The following is a 19,453-nucleotide window of genomic DNA, read 5'->3' on the forward strand; positions in this document are numbered from 1 at the left end:
TGGGTTAGGGATGTTCAGAGTTCTTCCAATTGTTTGTCGTATGACTCTTGCCAGTGTCAGGGAGCCAGGCTCTGGGTTAACTGTTGAGGAAGGTACACAGATGGCTGGAGAGGCTTTTACACCAATGTCAGGTAGCACAGGAAAAGAGCTGATTTTAGAAAAAGGGGGGGTGGTGGGGGGTCTCAAGACAGGGGTAATGTTCTCCAAGGACGTCCAGTACGGGACCTTGTCTTCGAATGAGTGGTCCGTGTGTTCTGAATAGCTGGATGTAGGTCTGAGCCTGCACTGACAGCCATCATCCCCTCCATTACCTGGGCAGCAAGACAAGGATGAACCACACAGGAACAACAACTCAGTGTTGCTGGAGGTCAAGGACTCAGAGGCTGACATGGCCTGTCTGTTGGCCAGTACCTCTGGTAGCTGCTGGTCCTGCACAACAGTTTGTGTGTTTAACAGCTGGACCCCCTCATTCACACGCCTTTGTCGTCTGCCTTTGGCATGCCGGGCTGGTGACATGGAGGCAGATGGGGTGGGAATCCAAAAGGCATCTGAAGTATTTAGATGGCTGTTTAATGGAGAGGCTGCCATGCCAATGTCAGGTAGCACAGGAATACAGCTGATTTTGTCCTTGCTGCCCGTTGAGTCTATCAGCTCAGTGACTCTACCTAGTTTAGGGAACTTTAGAGTTCTGCCATCTGTATGTTGGTTAACTCTTGTTTCCTTCAGAGAGGTAGACTTCAGACGGACAGCCTCTGGTCTGACCATCGAGGAAGGCACCCTGATGGCTGACAAGTCAGGAGAGCCTTCTATGCCAATGTCTGGCAGAGCAGGAAATGATCTGACCTTCTTCTTGCTTGCCATTGAATTTATCATACCAATGGTTCTACCTGGGTTTGAGTTGTTCAGAGTTTTTCCATCTGTATGTCGTTTGACTCTTGCCGTTGTCAGAGAGCCAGGCTCTGGGTTGACTGTTGAGGAAGGTACACTGGTGGCTGGAGAGGCTTGCAAGCCAATGTCCGGTAGCACAGGAATAGAGCTGAATTTGTCCTTGCTGCCAGCGGAGACTGTCAGCTCAGTGACTCTACCTACTTTAGGGAACTTCAAAGTGCTGTCATCTCTATGTTGGGTGACTCTTCCTGGTGCATGGGAGGCAGATGAGTCCAAGTTCTTACTGATCGCTGGCAGCCTAAAGCTTGATTTTTTTCTGTCTTTCATTGTTGTGAATTCTTGTAGTGGAGTGGAAAATTACTACAAAAATATGTGAAGTACATCTATGATATTGATGAATAGAATAACAAATAAAATTCTTAGTTAGTTATATCTCAGACTTATTTTCATTTCGAAAGAGTGCAGTGTAAATGACCTGCCCATTCTGGAACGGCCTATTTAAACAAAATAACGGGTCATTGTCCATTGTGACATCATGACATGTTGTGAAGGGCAACTGAACAGGGCTTTTTTTTGTGAAATGTAAGGCATAATTCAACAATTCAATTAAAAAAACTTTTCGATAATTACTCAGGTTAGCTTACTTTCATACATGTTTGTGTACAATAAATGTTGGTAACATCGAACATCTGTCTGGTGAGGTGCTTGACGCAACACAGACGCTTTTGGAAATAAAATGATGTTTTAAATATCGTAATCAATATATCTTATCTATATTCCGTCCAGGGGTAAGTGTGGCTAACTATTCAATCACAGCACCCGTGGTCATTTTCAAGTTTATATCCTTTCATGGAATGTTGGGGAAGGATGTAGCCTAGAGTAAGGACGTTGTTAGAATTCAGTATGTACAATTTTTTCCCCCATTGTATTGTGAACTATTTGTAAATGTTATCTGTAAATGAATAATAAAAAAAGATACAGTAGGAAAGTAAAAATCGTCTTTTAACAAATTTAGGACTTGCTTGGATTCGTATATAAGAAATATTCGTTGGTTTAATTTATGTCTCATTGTTACACCGTACCTTCTTTCAGTTGCCTGATGACTTTTTGTGTAATTTAGATACTCCCCTTTTAAGAGATTACGCAGCCGGCTGATCTAGCTTTTGTTACTTGTGCTTTTTTATGCGAAAATGCAGTTGTAACTGTCTATTCTGGTCCTCATATTTGTTAGCTTAGTATATTATGATGAGCTGCAAGCCAACTCGGAGAACAGCAACAGGAAAAGCGCGACTTAGATCATTACAAAAGCCTTCGCTATATACATCAAATCCCTCTGAATGGCTTAATGCTAATAGTTTAATATGGGAGCTCTTACATTTGGGTACATACAACCTGATCAAATAAGCATGACAGATAAGATATTTTGGTTACTCATCACGTGCCCAGTGGAGACTGCTTCCTCCTGGTAACTTAACTCAACTTTGGACAAGAGTGTTCGCCAAAATTATTTTAACTGTCAATTTAGGGTGGCTATTATAAGGTGAGTGGAAATCAATAATTTTTCTGTTGTATTTTATTATATGATCCCATTTCACATAAATTCCAAGGAAAATTCCAGCAAGAAACATGTTGTACATCTACATGTAACAACAAGTCGATTATCATGTTGTTAATAGACTTCTAGACACCAAGATTGCAGCTGTAATTTGTAATGGGGCATTTATATTAGGGTTTGAGTATTGCTCAACATAGCACTCATCACCATTAAAATGCATTTGTTTATTTTTGATGAATAAATTATTGTGTAATTTGTTAACTTAGGTAACATATCTGTCAATAGCGTTGAAGTGACAATTAAATATCCATACGTCCACAAATTCAAGAAGCATTACTGCTTTCAGGGGTTGTACGTACCTTTTCACATGACTATGTAGTATTCTGAATTATGGTGGTCCTGTGTGTTTCTAGATGAGAAGGTGGACCTGGAAGATGGGAAGTGGGAGGACATCCATGTGATTACGGGGGCGCTGAAGATGTTCTTTAGAGAATTACCTGAGCCCCTCTTCACATATGGCTTATTCCAAGACTTTGTCAATGCCATCAGTGAGTAGATTACAGTGGGGAGAACAAGTATTTGATATACTGCCAGGTTTTCCTACTTACAAAGCATGTAGAGGTCTGTAATTTTTTATCATAGGTACACTTCAACTGTGAGAGACGGAATCTAAAACTAAAATCCAGAAAATCACATTGTATGATTTTAAATAATTAATTTGCATTTTATTGCATGACATACAGTAAGTCACTTCAGGGGTTGTATCAGCCAGTCACTAACCTCAACCAACTACTACGGTACACTTCCCGTAGTACACTTCCCTGTGGTACACTTCACAGTAGTACACTTCACTGTGGTACACTTCACTGTGGTACACTTCACAGTAGTACACTTCACAGTAGTACACTTCACAGTAGTACACTTCACCGTGGTACACTTCACCACGGTACACTTCACCGTAGTACACTTCACCGTAGTACACTTCACCGTAGTACATTTCACAGTAGTACATTTCACCGTGATACACTTCACAGTAGTACACTTTACCGTGGTACACTTCACCGTAGTACACTTCACCGTGGTACACTTCACAGTAGTACACTTCACTGTGGTACACTTCACCCTATTACAGGAGAAATGGGAAGCAGTGACAGCCTGAGGGATCGACGTGATATATATTTACTAGGAACACAATGGAAGCAAAACTGGTCTAAAATGAGAGGGGATTTGTGCAGTTCCTGAACTTGTCCATTCTTGTCCTTTTCGGTTGCAAAACATTTTGTTTTGGGGTTCACCAATTAATACAATCCTGGCCTCCCATCCATGCCCACATTGACCCCATCCATGCCCACATTGACCCCATCCATGCCCACATTGACCCCATCCATGCCCACATTGACCCCATCCATGTTTACAGTGACCCCATTGGGTGACAAAACCCCTCATTCTCATTCCTGGATGATTCCAGATTTCCTCTGCCTTATGTTATTTCCACTGTTGTGTCTGATGTGTGCCAGAGTCTCAGATGTTTCTTTAATATCCTATGATGGTAAACTCTGAACTGGAGATAACTGGGACAAAGAAAGGTATGAAGCCAAACCATCAGTGGGTAAATCAAATCTAATTTCTTTGGTCCTGAAGTTACCGTGTGAAAGTGCAAACAGAACAACACACTGTATATCTAAAGGCAACACCCTGTTTCTATCAAACAATTACCTTTTCTTATTTATTTTTTACAATATTAGTTCATATGAATAATCATTTCCATATACTGCAGTTGCCAAATAGGTGGTCATTTCAGTAGAGGGCACGCCAGGAGGGATGGACTAAAATAATCCCCCCCAACTACCCCAGGGCTGCACTGTGTCCATGAATTATGTGTAATGACAAACTCATATCATAATATACTGTACAGGATCCAGACCTATCTGAAAGGCCTTTGTCTGTGGATGAAAAGAAACAGGAAAAGAACATTTCTGCAATGAACAGATCGTTGATAACATGTCCAGGAACCAAAAGTGTAAGGAACAGTACATTGTGCTGATTTAACACATGCTTCAGTATGTGGAATATTTTTACTAATATTTGGATACAGTGCTGGCTCTAGCCTTTTAGGGGCCCTAAGCAACAACTGCTTATGTTGCTTATGCCTGGGGCCGCCCCTAGTTCAGGTTTTACTACCTATATGGGGACAATGGCTGATGGGGCCATTTTTTAAAGTAACTGTCCTACCTAAAAAGACCCCATCCTATATTCAGATTGGTTTAGTTACATAGAAAGGAAATAAAGATCACCAAACATCACACATGAATTATCTTATTTTATTGTGATGGGGAATCATAAAAAATGAGCAAAAGAAGAAAAACTATAAAAACAGACAGTGGATTAAACAAGAAATGTATAAAACAAAATGGTATAGCTTCTGACATACAACAGTACAATGTAACAAATTGGCACGTAACAGAAAGAAAAAGGGTATGTTTTAATCACAAGCTTTGGAGAAAAAAGGATTTAGGTAAATCTTCATAAAGAGATCAATCCTTCATTACAACAGCAAGGACTCATGCGTTTAGTCACACAGTTAGTTCATCATCATCAGTAGCTTCATAGCAAAGTAAGGACAGGTCAGTCTAACAGTTTCCATTTCTTTCTTCGTATGTGTCTTCTTCATTCCTTTTAAGCTTAAACAGACATCATGTTAACTTAATACTTCATGACCCCCAGAGCTGTTCTTCAGACTGCTCTGGATTCTTTGACCTTCATTTTTCATACTAAAATATATTATTATTGTATTGTATCAATTCTAACTACAGTATTGTACACTACAATGTGTGTAATAAATAACCACAAAGAATTATAAAAATAAGACACATAAATATAAAAAGTCCTCTAAAAACTAAACAGGTACGCTTTAATCAGTGGAAAGGGTTCTAATACTGCCATTGTTGAAAACATACACAGGACAAACAACACATAAGACAAATTAAAAACCAAACTGAGAAAGAATTCTGTAACACTGTTAGGTAAAATTAACTGAAACACTTCATAAAACACAGGGACCACATTCACTAACATTTTTTTACCTGAAGTGCGGGTTAGTTTGCCACCATTTTGTAAAACAAGTGCACTCAACTAATAATGGCTGACACTCCAACACAGGATAATCTTCTTAAATACTGTAAATAAAAAAAAAATCCTATCCATCCTATTGTCTCTTTGTTCACACATGTGAAGGAGTCCTTCCTCATAATACTGTCTGCGTCCCAAATGACCACCTGTTCCCTACATAGTGTAATACTTTGACTAGAGCCCTGCGGTGCACCGATAGGGAATAGAAGACCGTTTGGGGACAAAGCCCAACATAACTACTGACAATGAGTCCTAATAAGTAAACACACGTTAGTCAATATGGGCCTTGTGCAGATTGAAAGACATACTGACTACAGTTGTGAAGTACAAATAACACTGTTCAATGGCACTTACAGCACACAGGTGTGGTCTTGCATAAGGCTGGAGGCATTGGGTTTGGGTTACAGCAGAGCTACCCCCATCTTGCTTCATATGACCCTAGAAAACTAAAAAAACTTGATTAAAACTAACCAAACTGACCAGAAACGAGGCGCGTCCCAGACTGCAATGCCCTATGAGCCCTCGCCAAATATATCGAACTATAAAGGCTTTTCCCCTATGTATGTCCTAGTTTTGAAGCAGAAGCATGGTAAGAATGCTGGTTTTGCGGTTGTGACACTACCTTTCCTAATAGGACAATTGCGCTAGATGCCAAACCACCCCTACCCCTCCCACTATCCCCTGTCCGTGTTCCAGGTTGCTCTGTGCCCTGTCAGCTCCATTACTGTCCTTGTCAGTCCAATGTCAATGCGTGACACGGAGCTGTCATGATAACGCTAACAGACTGGTGCACAGGCTAACACCTCCCACCCTTACTGCCAGTTTCCTCATAAGGCTAACAATCCAAATGAAATGCTAAGCTAAGGTTAGCTAATTTAAAGAAGATCCATAGCTAGTGTGAACATAATAATACTGAAGGGTTGAAAACATCATGAGGCATGTTGTATTCATAGGTAAACCAGGAATACTGTAGTGCAGAAGTTTTGTTTTTTTAACTCAAGAAAATCTTAGCAAACATCATTGGCGATAAAAAGGTATAGAAATCTTTCTTCAACTGTACAGGTTAAAAGGTTAAAACATGAGCGGCAAAATGAGTAATAACACTGACAAACAGAAATGACCTGGGATCATATGTTTCACTTAGTTACAAAATAATCGAAAGGTCAGCTCTAACTTGTACAAGCGTGTTTTTTTCTTTTGAAAAGATGTAATACTTTTATAAACAAGGTCTAAATGACACATTTGTTTTCACAATAAAAAGTCACTTATTTTTGTCAAGTTCAGGCACACCTGGGTTTGAACACAGTAGTGGACCGACACAGCTTTAACGTGGCAGGCATGTTTGTTTTGTTTCTTTTTTTTTACAACAACAAGAGATTTTATCCTGCTATTTGACACCTTGGATTAACATTTATTTTTTCTCTATTTTTAATCTCCATCCATGTTGTTATCGTCCGGTTCTGTCTGACTGTCCTCCACCAGCATGTCCTTCTGGTCCACATGCACGTCTTTGTCCTCTGTTTCCATAGCGTCCTCTGTTGCCATGGTTTCCTTCGGTGCCAATCCCTTCTCTTCCTCGTCCTCCTCTTCTTCTACTCCTTCCATCACCAGCACCTCCATCACCTCCTCCTCCTCACACACATCCTCCCGTTGTACACACTCCTCTTTACTCCATTCCTTTTTCTCTCCCTCCTTCAGGTGTGCCTCCTCCTCTCTCCTGTCTTCCTTTTCTTCCTCACACACCTGCTCCTGTACAGACCTCTCTTCCTGCTGTGCCTCTTCCTCTCTGCTCCCCTCATTCTCTTCCTGCTGTGTCTCCTCTTTGTTCCCGTCCTCCTCCTCTTCCTGATGCGTTTCCTCCTCTCTGCTCCCTCCCTCCTCCTCATTTCCCTGCTGCGTCTCCTCCTCTGTGCTCCCTCCCTCCTCCTCTTCCTGCTGCGCCTTCTCCTCAATGCACCCTCCAACCTCCTCCTCTTCCTGCTGCGGCACCTCCTCTCTGCTTATTTCTTCGTCTTCCTCCAGCCTCTCCTCACCAAACTCCTCCACCTCGTAGATCTCACTCTCCTCATCATCCTCACCGACCTGCACCACCCGTATGTCATCCATGCTCATGGCAGCCATGCCCTCATCCTCCCCCTCTTCCTCCAGCTCCTCCTCGCTCTCCCTCTCGTCCGAGTCCAGTTGGGAGGGTGGGGAGGTGGGCCTGCTGTCTGACTGCGGGTCCTCGGTTTGGGGGCTCATCCCCAGCCGGCGCCCTGCTGGCCGTGCTCCCTGGGGCTCCTTCTTGCAGTATGAGTACCTGTGGTTCATGTGCTGTGAGTAGGAGCCCGAGTGGGAGAAACGCTTCCCACACTTGTCACATCGGTAGGGTTTCTCTCCGGAGTGCAGCCGCGTGTGTTCTATCAGGTGGTGCTTGTGTTTGAAGGCCTTGTTGCAGATCCCGCACTCGTGCGGCCGTTTTCCTGTAAGCAGAGGTTTCTTTAGTGTCCAGTCTACATGAAGATTCAGATCCATTCGAACTCACGACAAAGATGCACACATACACACTTTATAGGTTATAGGTTATAGTTGCACACTCAAGGAACTTCTCCATTAAATGTACGATGTGTCTGCTTAATCCTGTGCTGTGTGTGTGTGTGTGCGCTAAGTTTTGCCATTACACTGACCTACCTGCACACTTAATGTCAAATCAACATCACTTGCTATGGAAACAATATCATAACACAAATCCATAGAAATATACACTGAACAAAATTATAAACGCAACACTTTTGTTTTTGTCCCCATTTATTATGAGTTGAACTCTTATATAAAGATCTAAGACTTTCTCTATGTATACAAAAGGCCTATTTCTCTCAAATATTGTTCATAAATCTGTCTAAATCTGTGTTAGTGAGCACTTCTCCTTTGCCGAGATAATCCATCCACCTCACAGGTGTGGCATATCAAGATGGTGATTAGACAGCATTATTATTGCACAGGTGTGCCTTAGGCTGGCCACAATAAAAGGCCACTCTAAAATCTGCAGGCCATCACACAGCACAATGCCACAGATGTCACAAATTTTGATGGAGCATGCAATTGGCATGCTGACTGCAGGAATGTCCACCAGAGCTGTTACCCGTGAATTCAATGTTCATTTCTCTACCAAAGGCGTTTCAGAGAATTTGTCAGTACATCCAACCGGACTCACAACCGCAGACCACGTGTAACGACACCAGCCCAGGACCTCCACATCCAGCATCTTCACCTCCAAGATCGTCTGAGACCAGCCACCTGGACAGTTGCTGCAACAATCGATTTGCATAACCAAATAATTTCTGCCCAAACTGTCAGAACCGACTCAGGGAAGCTCATCTGCATGCTCATCGTCCTCATCAGGGTCTCGACCTGACTGCAGTTCGTCGTTGTAACTGACTTGAGTGGGCAAATGCTCACATTCGATGTCACCTGGCACTTTGGAGAGGTGTTCTATTCACGGATGAATCCTGGTTTTAACTGTACAGGGCAGATTGCAGACAGCGTGTATGGCGTCGTGTGGGTAAGCGGTTTGCTGATGTCCAAGTTGTGGATCGAGTGGTCCATGGTGGCGGTGGGGTTATGGTATGGGCAGGCGTGTGTTATGGACAACGAACACAGGTGCATTTTATTTATGGCATTTTGAATGCACAGAGATCCCGTGACGAGATCCTGAGGCCCATTGTTGTGCCATTTATCCACGACCATCACCTCATGTTGCAGCATGATAATGCACGGCCCCATGTTGCAAGGATCTGTACACAATTCCTGGAAGCTGAAAACATCCCAGTTGCATGGCCAGCATACTCACCGGACATAACTCACCGGCGTAAACGAAAGCGTGTTCCAGGTCCTGCCAATATCCAGAAACTTTGCACAGCCATTGAAGAGGAGTGGACCAACATTCCACAGGCCACAATCAACAACCTGATCAACACTATACGAAGGAGAAGTGTTGCACTGGTTTTCGGACCCCCCGCACACCCCCAATACAGTGAAACGGAACATTTTAGAGTGGCCTTTTATTGTGGCCAGCCTGTGCAATAATCATGCTATCTAATCACCATCTTGATATGCCATACCTGTAAGGTGGATGGATTAACTCGGCAAACACAGATTTAGACAGATTTGTGAACAATATTTGAGAGAAATAGGCCTTCGGTTCGGACTCTTCCCTCGGTCCGGACCCTTCCCCCTCCCCCCGGTTCGGACCCTCCCCCCGGTTCGGACCCTACCAATCAGAGGCACGTGTCTCAGCCAAGTCACCACTAACCGCTCACATGGAAGTCACATCCAATTCAAGAGGATGAAACACTGGTTGAGCAGACATCTCATAAGAAAGAGTTCGTGTGTTTTATTTGGATATTAAGGGCCGGTTTCACAGACACGTATTAAGTAGTGGGTAAAGACTGTGATATTTTAAATGCCTGCTATTGTCATAGGCCAGACAAGTCTTTAAGAAGTAGTATAGCAAGTCTGTCTGTTCCCTGAAAGGAGTGATACATGCCTGTCAGTCTCTTTTGGGAGTGATATAAGCCTCTCAGTTTCATTTAGTTGGAGTGATATTGGCCTCTCAGTTTCTTTTAGGAGTGATATAGGCCTATTAGTCTCTTTTAGGAGTGATACAGACCTATCAGTCTCTGTTAGGAGTGATATAGGCCTGTCAGCTCTCTTTAAGATGTAGTATAGGGCTGTCAGCTCTTTTGAAGGTGTAGTATAGAGCTGTCAGCTCTTTTGAAGGTGTAGTATAGGGCTGTCAGCTCTTTTGAAGGTGTAGTATAGGGCTGTCAGCTCTTTTGAAGGTGTAGTATAGGGCTGTCAGCTCTTTTGAAGGTGTAGTATAGGGCTGTCAGCTCTTTTGAAGGTGTAGTATAGGGCTGTCAGCTCTATTTTGGAAAGAACAGTATAGGCAAATCAAGTCCTTTTAAGGATGGGAATCGGCCAGGCAGTTTTCATTTCAAAGGAGTGCTATAAACCTGTCAGCTTTATTTATTTAAGTTGTGGGATATCCCAGGCAAGCTCATTATTCCTGAAACAAATCCCCCCACACCTTGAGCCTACACTGTATCAAGCCTGTCACAGGAGGAGTGCTAAACCCAAGTCAGTTTAAACCCAAGTCAGAACTCCTACTCTACTGCTACTCTAAGATGCTTTATCTGCCACCAGTGGCCATAAGGCTTACCTGTGTGTTCGTATTTATGCCTGAGCAGGGAGCTGCTCTTCTGGAAGATTTTGTCACACAGGTCACAGGCGTACATTCCGCTCTCCAGCCTACGCATCTTCTTCGGAGGAGGGGGAGAGTCCGAGTCGTTCTGCTCCTCTACCGCCGACACGCTCTCCGAGCTGGTGTCCCCCTTCTCCTCCTGTTGAAGGAAAGACAGATGGTTTAATGGTCATTTGTCGAGTGATTTTCCCCAAACGAAATGATGTATGAAATTTGGCAATTACAACTCTGTACAAATATGACAGAAAGGTATAAAATACATCTCTAAACATGCCTCTGCCAAACACACACACGGTCGCCTGACTCCTGCTGGAGGAAAGTCCAGGTTGCACAGCAGCTTTAATGTCCGTCGTCACGGTATGAAATATCTTCACCCGGTACATCACTTAGCCCAGGGCAGTCTAAGGGGGCCCAAACCATTCAGAAAGAGTAAAAACTGCATCCCAAATGGCGCCCTAATCCCTATTTAGTGCCCCACTTCTGGTGGAATGTACCCATACGGGCAGGTCTAGTCTGGGTATTCAGTAAAGCTGAAGAAGGAATCCAGCTACACAGTGAACTCCTTCCGCTGGGTTCCTCTGCGACTAGTTTGTCTACTCTGCTCTTTGACTAATTGCACATTGTTTGACCTAAGTAACGAGGCTCTGCTGTGGAGGTTTGTCAGGCATAACTCGGCAACACCCACCTGGCAGCCGTTCAGTATGACGGTCTTCTGAGGGCCCTCTGCCCCGCTGGTGCTCGCGCCTGCTGTAGTGGTGTATGTGTAGGTGAGCTGGGGGATGAGTATAGTTCTTTTGTTGGGACCGGTGGAGATGGCCCGGAGGCAGGACACGCCGCTGCCCGGGTTGGTGATGGCTACCAGGGTTGGGAGCTGGGAGGTCATGATGTTAACCGGGCTGGAGGTGGCTGTCTTGGGTGAGGTGGAGACATAGATGGTGTTGGTGGGTCCCTGGGTCTGGAGTTTAGCCTGGAGTGTCTCCTTCTTCAGGCAGGAGAGGTTGAGGGGTTGCTCCTGAGGGGTGGGGGGGACCTGGGGCTCCGACTGGGGCTGTTTGGGGAGAGACAGGTCCAGGGGAAGATCTTGAGCCTCACCCTCCAGGTCCTCCTCAGTCTTCACAATGACCAGGCCGCTGGAAGAGAGGTTTAGTGGTGAGGGAGCCGAGGCAGAGACTGAAGGGGAGGTCGATCTGTTGGGGGATTGGCTAGATAATGTTTCCTGGGTTTGGACCGAGGCAGGCTGCTCCTCTGGCGCTCCTCCACTCTTCTCCTGGGCTGTCTGTGTTTCTGTGCTGGGCTCTGTTGGAAGTGGAAGGGAAGAGGAACCAGGGGAACCCACTGTGATCTGACCTGACCGCATCTTCTCAAACCAATTCTTGACCACATCAACGGGGAGACTGACACTGTCAGAGATCTTGGCCAACTCCTCGGAGGTCGGCTCAGCGTTTATGGTGAAGTAGGCCTTGAGGAGGGAGAGCATGTTCTTCAGAGGGGGTCGGCCTGTTGTTATCCCTGCTTCTGCCAGCAGGGCGGCAACGGAAGTGTCCAGGGGACTGACGTCTTCTCCCTCCCCATTGGCCGGTTCACAGTGCTGGAGCATGTGCAGTGCATCCAAGCCTCCGGGACAGTCATCACACAGCAGACATGATTTCTTGCCTGTCTCGGGCTCCGGTGGCTCCGCCTCCATACTCCGCTCTACCTCGCTCTGCGCCTCCTCCGTCTCCACCTCCCTCTCAGACTCAGGCTGGGGTTCCGTGTCCGGCGGCTCCGTCTTGACGATGCTGAGGTCCTGGGGGAGTTTCTCCGCCGCTTTGGAGGCCAACTGCGTGTTCGCGAAGGTGGTCGCGGGGCCAGTTGGGGGCTCCTTCTTGACCAGCTGAGGCTGTTGGGTCAGGCTGGGCTCCAGGCTGTAGTTGATGATGATCTTCGTGGTTCCGTCCTGGTCCACAAAGCCCGGCAGGCTGATGGCTGAGATGACCTGCTGTCCGGTCTGCCCTGCCAGCCCCTGCTTGGACGTCACCAGCCCGTTAGCGCTCCCCAGCACCTGGCGCAGCACGTTCCCATCCATGGCCACCTGGGAAACAAGAAGGACACCATTTGAATAACGTTTTTCATGTTAATCGCGGCTGAGGAGAGGGTTGTGAATTCAGACAGGACAGCTGTGCTGTAGCTGGGTTCTGTCAGTTTTGTTTTTCCCGAAGCGACACTGTAAACCTTTCACTGTTGTCCTCGATCGTTCTAAATCCACTGCACACATTCATGTTTGGATTATAATATTTAACAGGCCAACATACAAGTGAAACCAGACCTTGAGCACGTTCTGCAGGTCGCTGAGGTTGATACTAATGGGAGACATCAGGCCCACAGTGGGCAGGACCACTGCCTGGACCAGGCCCTGCTGCACCGCCGTGCCCTGTGGTAGGGCCACCCCTCCGTTGAACACGCTCCCGTTGGTCCCCGCTGGCCCGTTCGGCGCCGCCACCACCGTCTTATACTCGAACTCCACCGGCTCCGATTTGATCTGGTTTAAGGGGAGTTGCTCCTGAAGGGGCTTGCCGTCTGTCTTCTCCCCCCGGAGGAGGCCTCGGGCCGGGGCTACGACAGCCGGGCCAGAAGGCTGTGTTTGTGGGCTGGGGGTCTGGGGAGCCTTGATGACTAGGCGGGGGGTGCCGTTGATGGGCACGGTGCCGACACACTTCTTACTGCTGATGTGGGAGCTGTAGGACCCGGAGTGGGAAAACCGCTTCTTACAGTTGGGGCACTCGTATGGCTTCTCACCTGCACGGAATAAAGCATCAAAATCATCCTGTACAGCTACTTCTAGGGCACAGGAAGCTTGTATCCCAAATGACGGCAATAATTATCAGAACAAAGAATCTGACATTATAGTCCTGCATACTACAAATACATCAAAGGTCCCGGGTTAAACGGCACCCTATGCTATATATAGTGACCAGGGCAGAGACAATAGAGCAAAGGGCTCCGGTCAAAAGTAGCGTACTACCTTAGGGAACCAGTTACCATTTGGGACTCACCGCTGTGGATGCGCAGGTGCTCCTTCAGGTGGTGCTTGTACTTAAAAGCCTTGGAACACTCGGTACACTTGAACTTCCGGTTCCCCCCTGTTGTGGTGGTGGTTTGGGATGCGTGGCGCTGTCAAACAGACAGTCAGAGAGACAGTCAGACAGGCAGACAGGCAGGCAGGCAGACAGGCAAATAGACAGACAGTGGGTGCTCTGCAATTCGTGTTGGAATATTCATGGTATATTTGGTATATCGATGCAACGTGGTGTTTGTGGTACCTGTACAGGTTCCTTGTGTTGGGTCTTGTGTTGGGTCATGTGTCTTTCTAGCTGCGTGCGGTAGGCAAAGGTGTAGCTACACTGGGAGCAGCTGAAGTTGTCCTCGCTCTTCTCGTGACGCAGCTTTATGTGCTCCTTCAGGGACGTGTAGCGCTTGTATCCTCGCGAGCAGTACGGACACGTGCGGAGCTGGGAAAGACCGTCCGGCGTGCCTGTACACATGGATGTACGGAGAGTGGAAAAACACACAAGACCACGTTTTCATCAAAGTTCACTATACAGCTTTTGGGACAAACTCCCATGTTTTTGATGCCCAGTCCCTGGAAGGCTGCGTCGTGAGTATCAGGGTTGTGGTTGTGGTGGCGTACCATTCTCGTCTGGGACACCTCTCTCAGGTTTCTGTTGGTCCTCTGGAGCCTCGGGGTAGATGACAGCTGTGTCTCCCTGCTGTAGGATCTCACCCACCAGGGCCTCCTCCTGCTCCTCCTCGTCCTCCTCCTCCGAACCACACTCCTCCTTCACTGCAAAATCGCAGGGACACACTGTGTGTTATGACCCTGTGTAGGTTCACCTGCTTGCTTTATGTCCGGAGGCTCTCAGTGGAACTGTTAGTAACCGTATTATGCTGACAGGCTAATGTGGACTAAGAGGTCACTGTACAATACTGGAGTTACTTCTCAACTCAAAACACAGGTAGGCCTCCTGGCTCCTTTGACATGATTTAACATCTAGACTGTAGATTGTGTTTGTGTTTAAACCTGTGGAGACACTGATTTTATGGGAGATCAGTCCTGCCTCCTCTGTGTGGCCAGTATTCTGGAGTGGGTGTGCTGTGTGCAGTGTGACCACAGGCCACTAGATGGCGCCTCAGTGCCTCTGAGGCTCCAACAAGCTCTCCCTCCACCCAACACCTCCATCCCTGTCTCACCCACTCTGACCATGGCCCACAGCCCCTCCCTGCCCTCCTCCTGTCCTTCTCACTCCAGCAGGTGAACAGAACGGCCGTTCAGCCAACTCAGTGGACACTCCCCCACTGAGCTGAAGGCGCTTCACCATAAGTGACCGCGCTGCATTTAGAGCACCTAAACAGACGATAGAGTTTACAGGACCTGTGTGGGGCCCAGCGCCCTAAATCTTCCTTCTCAGCCGCGACCCAACTCTGCACCCACCGACTCCCCTGTACCGACGACTGAACCAGGATATTTTAGTAGAGAATATCACACGGCTGGACGTGCGCGCGTGGGTCAGTGAGACTACCGCGGCACATATTGGCGTGTAGTTTACTGGATCCACTTGTGAATATCAACATTGACACGGTACTGTCTAACGTGTAGCATTTGTGCTTGATAACAGCCTAGTAACAGATGCAGGTATGAGGAGAACAAAACAGGCAGCAGGCCTGCAGTCATCTATATGAAAGGAGATAGTGGGATCTTTAAAGCCCTTAGTTCTACAGTACCACGGGTATTTTAGTTGTCAGAGTTAAGGTCCATTGGGTATTTTAGTTTTCACAGTTGAGGTCCATTGGGTATTTTAGTTTTCAGAGTTGAGGTCCATTGGGTATTTTAGTTTTCAGAGTTGAGGTCCATTGGGTATTTTAGTTTTCAGAGTTGAGGTCCATTGGGTATTTTAGTTTTCAGAGTTAAGGTCCATTGAAAGGCCAAGGGGTACAAGGGGAACTCTGAGAACCTTTAGTCGTACAGGTATCGTGAACACTGCAAGGCATTGTTATTCTGCTCTAGACAATCTGTCTGAATATTGACCTCACATCCAGACCCCGATTCGAATAGTCTTCTCTTGGGACGAAAGAAGGCTAGTATATGATACACTCGCTCTCTGGCAAGACTTCATATGCAGCTAGACAAAACTGTGTTTGAGAGAGAAAGACAGGGGCACGCGATTTGTGAACCGTTGCCACAAGAAAACGACCAGTGAAGTTTCGTCCAACCTACAGTATATTATCCGTTTATTCTCACTGTAAACATATGTTTCCCATGCCAATAAATCCATTTGAATTGAATTACATTAATTTGAGAGCGAGAGGAGTGAAATAAAGCGTTATTACCTTGTTAGAGTCAATAACAGAAGAGGTTATAGTAAATGTGTTTTCTCTGTAGTTCTAATGAGATTTATAGACAATAATGGGGTTCACAAGGTTGATTGAAACGTGACATTCAAGAGGAATGTGGCGTGTGTGTGTGTGTGTGTGACCTGGAGATGTAGTGGTACACAGCTTGGTTCCACCCTAATCTCCACCCTCTATCTAATTACCACAACACACTTTTAAACTTGCCTCAGGGCACACACAAACACACATTCACACACTACCGCACACTTAGCGAGAGAGAGGAGAGAATATCTTCCTGCATATAGCTTTTTGGAAAGTCTCCGAAATTCACCAGTTATTCAGAAATATGCTTGCAAATTTGATATAGTTGACTGGATGAAATCCAACCTGCGAAAGAAATTGAATTCCTGACTGGGTTAGATAACATCAGAAGACACATCATTCTACTATGACTGACAGTCACAGCTACAGTCTACCGTTTGGGGCTCCACCACTGAAAAGGGCTCTTATTGGTTCTACCAATCCGCGGAACCTAGCCATTGCTACGACAACTAAACACTTCTGCAGACAGCTAAAGTGTTGCCATGGGGACTAAGGGTTTTAAATGGTCCAGGACCTGTGCCAGAAGGCCCCGCCCCTTCCTGCTGAGAGTAGCCCAGAGAGGAACAGGTGCAGCTTGAGAGAGCAAAATCTGCCATAGAATTAGAATGAGTAGAACTAGACTACACATATCAGTTAAATTGCTGTGGTCGGAGGGCCTGTGCCGTTCTATAATTCAAATTCTTTGGGCTTTGCTGCTAAAGCCCGTCTCATAAAAGGAGGGGTGGAACCCAGACTACAGGACTGCTGCTAAACCTCAAGTTTAACTAAAACATTTAACTTCCGATGACCTCATACTTTACCCGCACTCCAAAAACTCTTGCTCTCTCTGTTTCTCGTGCTCTCTATCTCTCCCTTTTCTATTTTTTCTTTTCTGCCTTTCTCCCTCTCCATTGCTCTCACTCTCTCTGAGATCCCTTGCAATATTTTCCACTATATTCTTTAATTATTTGCTTTGATCTCTGTGCTTCATCAGACTGTAGTCATTCCTATTCAAAGCCACATAAAGAGCAGGAGGGCAGAACCTCAATGGAACATGCAGATGTTGGTTTCAAGGTGCAGCTTATAGGATTTCATCAGCATGGATCAAATCAATGAATTATATTAAATACTTTGTGTTTGCCTGAGCTTTTCTGGTCCAGTGGCAACAGCAGAACAATTTAACCATAAAACTCTAGTCAGGCTAGAAAAAACACTTCAAATATTATAACGTTTTTGAACCCCAGTCTGGACATTGTGTGGTGCAACACATTCAGTTTCTTTGTTGACCGCTATGACAGAGGTGATTGTCTCTGTGTTGACTGCTATGACTAGGCTGATGGTCTCTGTGTTGACCGCTATGATGTAGCTGATGGTCTCTGTGTTGACCGCTATGATGTAGCTGATGGTCTCTGTGTTGACCGCTATGATGTAGATGATGGTCTCTGTGTTGACCGCTATGACAGACCTGATGGTCTCTGTGTTGACTGCTATGATGTAGCTGATGGTCTCTGTGTTGACCGCTATGATGTAGATGATGGTCTCTGTGTTGACCGCTATGACAGACCTGATGGTCTCTGTGTTTACCGCAATGACTGGGCTGATGTTCTCTATGTTGACCGCTATGACAGGGCTGTAGGTGGAAAGACATAAAGAATCTGAAATAGAATGCAATGTCTGGGTTTTTCCCTGGTGGAACAGTGGAGGGAGAACATCTGAGGGGACCTTCACCTCATGCAGCCAAGGTCTATAACTAAATCAACAGAGAATGAGTGTGTGTGTGTGTGTGTGTGTGTGTGTGTGTGTGTGTGTGTGTGTGTGTGTGAGAGTGTGTGCGTGTGTGAGTGTGTATGAGAGAGAGAATCTTAGTGATTTACCATCTGCCTCCATCCCCACTGACCTCTGATCCTTACTTTATGTTTCTTACCATCAGGCCCCAGAGAGCCTGCTGTCTCTTTTTGTCTGAAAAGATGAGATACGTCACAGCGTCTGCTTCCCAAATGGCCACCTATTCCCTATTTAGTGCACTAATGTAGACCCGGCCCATAAGTACTATAGGACCGGGTTGTTGCATTATATAACGAACAGTGTGCGATCTGGACACTACAGTAGATATAAAAAGTCTACACACCTCTGTTAAAATGGCAGGTTCTTGTGATGTAAAGGAATTAGATAAATCATGTCAGAACTTCTTCCACCTTCAATGTGACCTATGACGTGAACAATTCACCCTTAAACTAATACTTTGTTGAAGCACCTTTTGATTTCATTACAGCACTCAGTCTTTTTGGGTAGGAGTCTATTAGCATGGCACATGACGTGGCAATATTTGCCCACTCTTCTTTGCAAAAGCACTCCAAATCTGTCAGATTGCGAGGACATCTCCTGTGCACAGCCCTCTTCAGATCACCCCACAGATGTTCCATTGGATTCAGGTCTGGGCTCTGGCTGAGCAATTCCAAAACGTTAATCTTCTTCTGGTGAAGCCATGCTTTTGTGGATTTGGATGTGTGCTTTGGGCCGTTGTCATGCTGAAAGGTGAACTTCATCTTCAGCTTTCTAACGGACGCCTGAAGGTATTGTGCCAAAATTGCCTGGTATTTGGAACTGTTCATAATTCCCTCCACCCTGACTAAGGCACCGGTTCCAGCTGAAGAAAAACAGCCCCAAAGCATGATGCTGCCACCACCATGCTTCACTGTGGGTATGGTGTTCTTTGGGTGATGTGCAGTGTTGTTTTTGCGCCAAACATACCTTTTGGAATTCTGGCCAAAAAGTTCCACCTTGGTTTCATCAGACCATAACACATTTTCCCACGTGTTTTTATGGGACTTAATGTTTGTTTTTGCAAACTTCAGCCGGGCTTGGGTGATTTTCTTTGTAAGAAAAGGCTTCCATCTTGCCACCCTACCCCACAGCCCATTCATATGAAGAATATGGGAGATTGTTGTCACATGTACAGTGGGGCAAAAAAGTATTTAGTCGGCCACCAATTGTGCAAGTTCTCCCACTTAAAAAGATGAGAGAGGCCTGTAATGTTCATCATAGGTACACTTCAACTATGAGAGACAAAATGAGGAGAAAAAATCCAGAAAATCACATTGTAGGATTTCTTATGCATTTATTGGTACATTCCACTGTAAAATAACTATTTGGTCACCTACAAACAAGCAAGATTTCTGGCTCTCACAGAC

At 45.7% G+C, this 19,453-nt stretch overlaps 1 protein-coding gene across 3 annotated transcripts in view; it reads right to left on the bottom strand.

Moving 5' to 3' along the window:
- Positions 1-6,558: 6,558 nt before the first annotated feature.
- Positions 6,559-19,453, bottom strand: part of zeb1a (zinc finger E-box binding homeobox 1a) — a 55,243-nt gene continuing 42,348 nt past the window's right edge. For 2 of the 3 annotated variants that reach the window (XM_029117062.2, XM_029117063.2), the window contains exons 3-9: positions 14,482-14,634; positions 14,114-14,325; positions 13,847-13,964; positions 13,120-13,589; positions 11,500-12,885; positions 10,773-10,953; positions 6,559-8,034 (exon numbers count right to left, since the gene is read on the bottom strand). In XM_029117062.2, the coding sequence (XP_028972895.2) occupies positions 7,001-8,034; positions 10,773-10,953; positions 11,500-12,885; positions 13,120-13,589; positions 13,847-13,964; positions 14,114-14,325; positions 14,482-14,634 (3,554 nt within the window). In that variant the 3' untranslated portion in view covers positions 6,559-7,000. Of the gene's footprint in view, positions 8,035-10,772; positions 10,954-11,499; positions 12,886-13,119; positions 13,590-13,846; positions 13,965-14,113; positions 14,326-14,481; positions 14,635-15,024; positions 15,031-19,453 lie in introns of those variants that run through there. The other variant, XM_034290012.1, reaches the window with a different exon arrangement.

This window comes from Esox lucius, chromosome 3, assembly GCF_011004845.1.
Source record: "Esox lucius isolate fEsoLuc1 chromosome 3, fEsoLuc1.pri, whole genome shotgun sequence".
Taxonomy (NCBI): Eukaryota; Metazoa; Chordata; class Actinopteri; order Esociformes; family Esocidae; genus Esox; species Esox lucius.